At 44.8% G+C, this 7,940-nt stretch overlaps 1 protein-coding gene across 4 annotated transcripts; it reads left to right on the top strand.

Annotated features, from left to right (window-relative positions):
• The first annotated feature begins 2,634 nt into the window (after positions 1–2,634).
• On the top strand, positions 2,635–6,591 carry LOC139046661 (uncharacterized). Of its 4 annotated transcripts, XM_070533928.1 has the most exons (12): positions 3,492–3,516; positions 3,640–3,730; positions 4,073–4,256; positions 4,571–4,747; positions 4,972–5,040; positions 5,104–5,211; positions 5,297–5,353; positions 5,437–5,475; positions 5,541–5,752; positions 6,043–6,202; positions 6,275–6,397; positions 6,495–6,591. In XM_070533928.1, exons 2-11 carry the CDS (start codon positions 3,728–3,730, stop codon positions 6,391–6,393), a joined length of 1,128 nt encoding a protein of 375 aa, XP_070390029.1. In that variant the 5' UTR covers positions 3,492–3,516; positions 3,640–3,727; the 3' UTR covers positions 6,394–6,397; positions 6,495–6,591. The 4 variants fall into 4 exon arrangements, with proteins under 4 accessions (XP_070390023.1, XP_070390017.1, XP_070390029.1 ...); XM_070533922.1 differs by lacking the exon at positions 3,640–3,730 and having other exon boundaries at positions 2,635–3,516; positions 5,309–5,353; XM_070533916.1 differs by lacking the exon at positions 3,640–3,730 and having other exon boundaries at positions 2,635–3,516.
• Positions 6,592–7,940: the final 1,349 nt, after the last annotated feature.

The following is a 7,940-nucleotide window of genomic DNA, read 5'->3' as shown; positions in this document are numbered from 1 at the left end:
TGCTGTTGTCATGTGACGGCATACCTTGCAACGAGGTTTCCCACACGGTCGACAGCCCTCGGGCGTGTTTGACTTCTGTGTCCTCGCCCTGACTAACAAATCCCTTAAATTTTTGTTTCTTCTATACACAACCCGAGGCGGCTGCTTGAAGATAGTAGCGAGTCGGATGCTCTAGCGTTTCATGATATTAAAATGGCGGGTGAGAATCCATGGCATTGACCCGCGGAGCACCGGTGGTGTATGTGAGGACCAAGTTTCGATCTGATTGTGTATTGGTATTGCTAACCTTTTCTCCCATTATCTGTGCGCGATCTAAGCTGCGGGCGCGTTCAATGGCATCGTCTACTATTTTTGGAGGATATTTTTGGCGTATGAGAGCAGATTTCAGTTCCTCCGCGTGTCGCTCAAATTGCGCAGATTGGGAACAGACTCTTCTGTATCTGTGGGCCTGGGAGTAGGGAATGCCTATTTTGCAGTGATGGGGGTGGCTACTATAAAAATGCAGATATTGCCGACGATCTGTTGGCTTTTTGTATAGGGACGGGGAAATGCGACCGCCACTCAGTGACAGAGTGACGTCGAGGAAGTGAATACTATTTTGGGAGAAGTTGTGCGTAAAGCAGATTGACGGGTGCAGAGAATTGAAATTGGAAATGAAGTCTAAGAGACTTTGTTCATTGTCGGCCCACACAAAGAAAATGTCATCCAGGAATAGCTTATAAAATATTGGTTTTACGGCCGAGTTTGCGAGGAAGGGTATTTCTAAAGATGCCATAAAGATATTTGCATAATTTGGCGCCATCTTCGTTCCCATGGCGGTTCCACTGATTTGCAAATAATGCTTGTCCTCGAACTCAAAGTGATTATATTTCAGTACTAGATTTAAAAGAGTCGCAACTGTGTCTTTATCTAATTGTCTAGGTTGGCTGGAGCCAGCGTAAGCTGAAACTACGGAAGCTATGCCCTCGGCGTGAGGTATGAATTGGTGTACAAAGATGCGACATCCAGTGACCAAGTAACCCCCCGCCGGTACCGTCAGGTTTGATACCTCCCGAAGGAAATGATTTGTGTCTTTAATGTACGAGGGAAATGAAGATGGGATGTCCTTAATGAGACTGTCAATAAAGCTGGATATTTTCTCAGTCACTGTTCCATCACTGGAAACGATAGGCCGACCGGGATTGTTTATTTTGTGGTTTTTGGGTAGTAGGTAGAAACGGCCGGGGCCAGAGTTTCTTGGTATCAATGCTTTGAGCGTCTTATCGGTTATCTGCCCTGCCTTGCGCAGAGTGGTTAGGGCGTCCTTTATTTCGCTTTCAAATTTCTGGGTAGGATTGCTTGGGAGTTCTCTGTAAAATTTAGAGTTTCCCAGTTGACGGAAACCTTCGGCTATGTAAACATTCCGGTCAAGTACCACCACTGCACCACCCTTGTCCGCTGGCTTAATGACAATTGTCTGATCATCACGTAGAGTTCGCAGTGCCTGCTCTTCCTCTTTTGAGAGGTTGCTGCGGATGGGACGATGCCTCTCGTACTCTTTTATAATGTCTTTTTGAACCGCACAAATATACATGTCCAAGTATTTGTCGCGTGCCTCGCCAGGTGTCCATGATTTTTCGGAGAGTTCAGGTAGCTGGTCAAGACACCCTTCTGTAGTTTTTCGATCATAAAAGTACTCCCGTAGTCGCAAATTTCTCGCGAAGTCATCCAAATCTTGAAACAATTGAAACTCGTTCATCCTTCCTGACGCCGGACAAAAAGTTAGACCTTTCGAAAGGAGATTTAGTTGCGCACTCGACAATGGGCTACTCGACAAGTTTATGACATTTGAGGCGTTGCCCACCGTCTCGTGCTTTTTTCCACTGATTACTTCAGAACAATCGGTCGCCTCGGAGTCAGGGTTTTGGCTTTGAGAATCAGCTCTGATGGCCGTTGGGATATTGTCACGCTCCCGTTTCTTTCTTTGTTGTTCTTGGACATTGAAATTTTTCCTTCCCTCGTACTTTACCAGTTCCAGCACTTGCAATTCAGTGAGCTTTGACTGACACAACAGAAGCTGCTCCTCGTTTTTAAGTTGCGATGCTCTACGCACACTATGTTGTGCCACCAGACGAGTGAGCCCAAGCGAGCTAGGCCTCCCGTAGTATAGCCGTATATCCCGTATATATATATATATATATATATATATATATATATATATATATATATATATATATATATATATATATATATATATATATATATACGGAATCATACCTCATACACAAGTTTAATTGCCTACACCCGACAGGAATTGATTTGGCACGCGGCAACTTAGAATCTTTAAAAGCTGTAACTTAAATCTGAAACTCTCATATCATCAACCAATACACAAAACACATTAGGCCACGAGCCAACTTTAATTCTTAACCTCATCTACTCTTCCATTTCGAAAAAAATTTTTCCTGCCTACTACTCAATTTAATGTACTCTTTCAGGTTTTTACGTCTATACCAACTGTACGATCCCCTTCTTCCATGTACACTTGCCCCCGCCCGCTTCTGCGTGCGTTACCCTCCTGTTTGTTATACCGGTTTCGGCCCCCCTCTCCCTTCCCTCCCCCCTTTTTTATCTTTTTTTTTAAACCCCCTCGACAACACATTCGGAAGTCAATATGCCTTTTTCGGCGCCTCAACCCAGAGTATCGCCATCTCTGGATGCCGCCGTAACGACACCTACGTTAAGCGCGTGGGGCAGTGCCCCTTGAAAGACCATGCCGCTGCCTGCAGTCACACCATACATTGCACCGCAGACGAAACGACGTCGCCACCTTAACTATTTCAAAATTACTCGGCGTATTACTACTATGCTACTCAAGTCACTTTCAGGAGGAATGAACGTTTATTTTAAGAAACAGCGAGAAAGTGTCCTTTCTTCGCCCTAGGTGGGCGGCTCTCTCAGTCCAGAAAGCCGTTGGCTAATGCTGCAGCCCGGGCCCGGTCCACCAGACTTCGCTGATCGTCCAGGCTCTGTGCCTTTAACATTGCCTACTCATGTTTTTTTTCTTGTGTGTGTGTGTGTGTGGCCGTTCTAATGCCTCAAAAACATGCCGCCAACGACTCCCCCTGAGTACCTCCTAACCTTTCGCATCTCCAACACGCCCCCAAGCCCCCGTATTTCTTAAAGATCTCATTTTTCTCTTTCTTTTTCTTTCACTACCCCCCTTTTTTTGCGCCGCCCATTACCCCACCCCCCTTTCCCCTTTTTTCCCCTTTTTTCTGCTTCTATTTCTTTTCTTTTCTCCCCGCGTGCCCACTCTCACGCTCTCATCCTCTCGTCTTGAGAATGAAGCTCACAGACGTCGGACGACAGCGCTTGTTTCCTCTTGTAATCGCTCTCTTTAAAACCAGCCGCCAGCGACAACTTCCGCATGTGACGTCACTGCACTAACCCTTTAAAACTAACACGCCGACGATGACGAGGCCGCCTTTGACGAAGATAGGTCCTCCTGTAGAAACGTTGGCCAGCCTGTCTGAGGTACGTTATCCCTGTTTACAAACTTTATACCACTATATATATATATATATATATATATATATATATATATATATATAGCGCTTCTTTTTTTTCTGTGCGCTTGCTACCTTTGTACGCGTATAGATATTTACTTCGTCTGTCCCGGCGCCCAATTCAAACCTGAGCTCGGAGCGTGGTCGGCGCGGTCACTTAATTTGAAGTTTGCCAGAGCATGGTAAGTGCATCTATGCTTAGTGGTCCTTATATTAATATTTATGCAAAGCGCTGCCGTTATTTGTACTATTTATTACCCTTCGTTGATGGGCTAGCCGGCGCACGTGCGTCTATCCTTTGTAGCCTTGCATGTCACCGGGTGGGGGGCTCATGTCTTTGAGCAAATAAATTATTATTATTTAACCTGTCGCGCTGCAGCTAATTCCGCCTTGACAACGATTAGCGTGCATGTGGCCCGGCCTGTCTGGGATGGTGTAGAGCGATAGCTGAAATAGTGTACCTTTTTTTTTAAATGTATAGTTGGGTTTTTTGTTTTAATATGCGCGTGGTGGCATCATTTCAGATGTATGCAATTGTGGAGTTTACTGCTACAGAGGAAGTGGAGGTTGTGCCTTGCACGTGGGTAAATGGTGACAAATGTCTGTGGCCAAAAGTGCCATCAGATAGAGCCACAAGAATGGTTCGACGCGCAGCAAAACCAGATGCGGGATTCCTCTCATATGATGCGCTCGTGAAAGGTGTATTCCGTGAGTATTCCCTTGACTATTATGTGTACTGTCACTATAAATTCAAACGCCAGTTACGAAGTTATATTGCATTAATTGCTTTGTTCGGTTTACAAATTTACCTGCATATGTGCATGCCAGTGGGTTATTTCACTCTAAAATTTTTACTTTGAACTGCTCCATGCATGTTTAGAAACAGCCTCCAAAGCCATTGCACGTAGCAGTCGTTGTCATCACTTTACTGTCCGCGCTTCAATTAATTTATGTTGATGGTATACATGTGATCGTGTGCATAGTTTCGGCCTTCTAACTATTGTCAATGCACTATACCTCAGACACATATGAAGATGGCCGTGCAAAGTTGGAAGAGGCCCGGTTCAGGTCCGATTTATCGGAATCTGATGGCGGTGGAAAGCGGAAGAGAATTAGACCTTTGCGCTACAGTTCGGAATCTGATTCCGATGATGACCTTCCGCGCGCCCCCTTGCAGCTTTCCATGCAGCACAAGACACGTAAGACTTTTGTTTTCGTATTTTACCTTGGTCAAGTTGCTACTTTCAGTGGCACTAGTGTGTGGAAAAGTGATTGCCAGGTGGTGCACTACATAAGGATCCAGTAACATGAGTAACTTAGAAAATTTTAAATGGTGGCCCTGAGCTTATAAAATTCGCATATTTTTTGTTGGCAGACCATTTGGTGGTTGTTTTCAATGTGAGGTTTCATTGGTTTTGTTCAGCTTGCAGAGTCCCAAAAAAGCGCAGAATGGAGCCTCTGCAAGGAAATTCAGAGATGACGTCACTGCCAGGTAGCATATCAGCTCATTGCCAGCTAGGTGTCGTTTGATTGCACTGACCCTCTCTTTCTGCAGGTTCTAGTCGGGAGACACCCGCTCTTCCTTTCGAAAATCGGAATGAGGACGAAGTCGGCCTAATTAGGGATTGTGTGGCTGTGGCTGAGGTGGCGCAACAGTCCCAAGGTAAAAAGGTTTTCCCAATTTCATGTCATTTTGTTCTGTCTTGCTTGCACACGTTCAGAAACGAGTTGCATAACAAACACTGCAGCTATTATTGCAGGAGCTGAGAGTCAGCAGCATTTGGATGCCAGCCCCAGTGCCAATTGTAAAACTCACTTTGCCTATTTCTCACAGTTCCAACACACTTTTGGGGTGCTTGCTCATTAATCGCTGTGTTGCACTTTCCAGGTTGTCGACAAACCTCGGGGACAGCCCTGAGCAGTGCTGGTAAGTTTTCGAACAGCAGTACTCTGGCTTACTTTACTTGTTTAATGCTGTTTTCCCTCTTACAGAGTTTCAGCGGCGGGTTATAAACAGTTTAAATATCGTGAGGCACAATCAGGCTGAAATTATACAGATGCTGACAGTAGCCCTACAAAGAAATAGTCCTCCAGGTGCAGAAACTTCAAACACTCCTGAGCCAGTGCTGCGCTGCCCACTGGACAGTGTGCGAGAAGTCCTTGATTTCAATGAAGAACTGACTGAAGGAAAAAGTGAAGCTCTGGTATGGTTCAGTAAGACATTTCGTTTCAGATGCTAGCGTCTCGGTTTTGCTGAATATTTGCATATGTACAACCTGTTTCAAAAAAGTGTGCCAGTGAATGACCAACTTTGCTCCACTTGTTTCAGTGCATACAATTTTCGTCTTGTTTGCATTCACAGATACATGTGCTCAGTGGCCCTGGCATTTGCATCTGTGTAAACCCATTTCACTGCCACACCGACATCTCAGAAGATATGCTATGTACTTGCATGTTAGCTGAGAGTTACATACACATCCTAAATTTCTTCCAGGTTCTGGACCTTATGGGCTATGGAACAAGAACCCTGAACACAACTATTAAGTCAATGATGGCTTATATAATGAGTGATCAGGCTGCGTCGGAATTTAGTATGGACGGCCGCAAAGGCAAGGTTCGATTTAGGGACCTGAAGCTCGTCAAAGTTCTGTTCTGTAAGTGTACATCTTCACATCTGGTAGAAATTGACTGTTTCTTGAAACTTAAGGCGCGCCCATTTCTTTTAGCGGCTGCTCGGCGGACACGCCACCACAAAGACTGCACGGTAGACGACGTGCTCTACCACATAAAGGAGTGGCTGCGCAGGGCAAAAGAAAGGTGTGCAGCCACTGCTAAGAAAGACTGAAAGTGTATGTGAAATGGTTTTCTTGAGTAAACATTTGGCAGCTAGAGGTTGAAGCTAACGCTTAAAATGGAGTTTAATTATTACTTGTCTGTTTATTTCAGTTGCTGTACAGAAACCAGACGCTACTTCCGTGCAGGACCATGATGGTGCTTAATTAGCTTACAAAAGTGGAAAATAAAGTCTTGTTGAATTGTGGAATGTTTTCCTTGATTTTTACTAAAGCTTTACTAGACCTGTTTGGCTGCACATAGTGATTGAGGATTCAAAATGAAACAAAATAAGAATTCTCCACTTGTAGCATGCAATTGTATAATTATATGCAAATTTGAACACAGGAAACTACTTCCTGTTTTAAGAAAAAAACATGCCAAAAAATGCACGCAGGAATACAAGACTAGAAAGAGGCTGGACAGACAGGAACCAGCCTCATTCCCGTCTTGTGTACGTTTCCTACGTGCGTCTTTCCATTTTTTTTTTTGAAGTCGCTTCAAATGGGCGCTTATCTATTCTGCTAGTCATCCACAAGCATTTTTTGAAAGCAAACTTCATTTATATGACCCACTGATAGAAAAGAAACGTATTATAATACTACGATGTTAAAATGGGCAAATTATATATCAAGTTGGAAATATATTTATTTTGCCTTTGCAAAGCGTAGACTGTGTCTGACAGAGAATAAAAACAAGCAAACATAATATGAACAATTTTCCGGCAATATTTTCATGTTAGTTTACATAATTATGTTAGCTAGTGTATATATCCTGGACATGCCTATTTACGGACAGCCAGCGGACGTTCAAAACTGGATGTCCCATGGACATCCCATTGGGATGTCCTTCGGACATCCAAACAGGATATGGACTTCTCCTGTACGTCCCACGGACGTCCATGTTGGATATCCGAATGGACGGACGTTGGGACTTATGGCGGACGTCCCACGGATATCCGTGGTTACATATACGAATACCAGACAGTTGGCGACAAATTAGAATGAATTTAATTTATAAAGGTAAGGGGGAGAAAGACAGAATTATGACGGGGCCCGGTACCTTAACATCAGCTCTACAGTCACGGGGCCCGTCACTTAACCTCATTTAACTACACTGTAGCGACGGGGACGTCACTATGGGGCTCTTGCGTTGCCCAGGGGGCGCTGCAAAAAAAGGTGCTAAAAAGCGCCCTCTGCGCTAAAATGGGTCGTACCAAGCTCGGTCGTCTGCTTCGGAAAGCACGTTTACAATATGGACCCACCACTTTCGGTTCTGTTGTTTCACCGCCTGCAGCGAATATCGGGCGCCGAAGATTTTTTCAGGGGTGGCACGCTGCGTAAAGGCAAGAAACTATGCAGTGCCGAATACGTGTACGCCGTTCAAGAATTAGGCGGCGAAGTTTTAGCACCGTGTCAATCGCAAGTGAAGCGAGTCGCGTACGAAGTGGAACTTCAGGTAAGGTTTGCACGCTAGCTGCTAGATTCAGGCGCACAAACGCGAGGAAATGCTTGCTATAAATGAATCCACAGCAGCGATAAGCAGGCATCAGGTGTACGG

The sequence above is a fragment of the Dermacentor albipictus genome, chromosome 1 (genome assembly GCF_038994185.2).
Source record: "Dermacentor albipictus isolate Rhodes 1998 colony chromosome 1, USDA_Dalb.pri_finalv2, whole genome shotgun sequence".
Lineage (NCBI taxonomy): Eukaryota > Metazoa > Arthropoda > Arachnida > Ixodida > Ixodidae > Dermacentor > Dermacentor albipictus.
The sequence above is the reverse complement of the archived record's forward strand: the minus strand, read 5'-3'. Positions and strand labels throughout refer to the sequence as shown.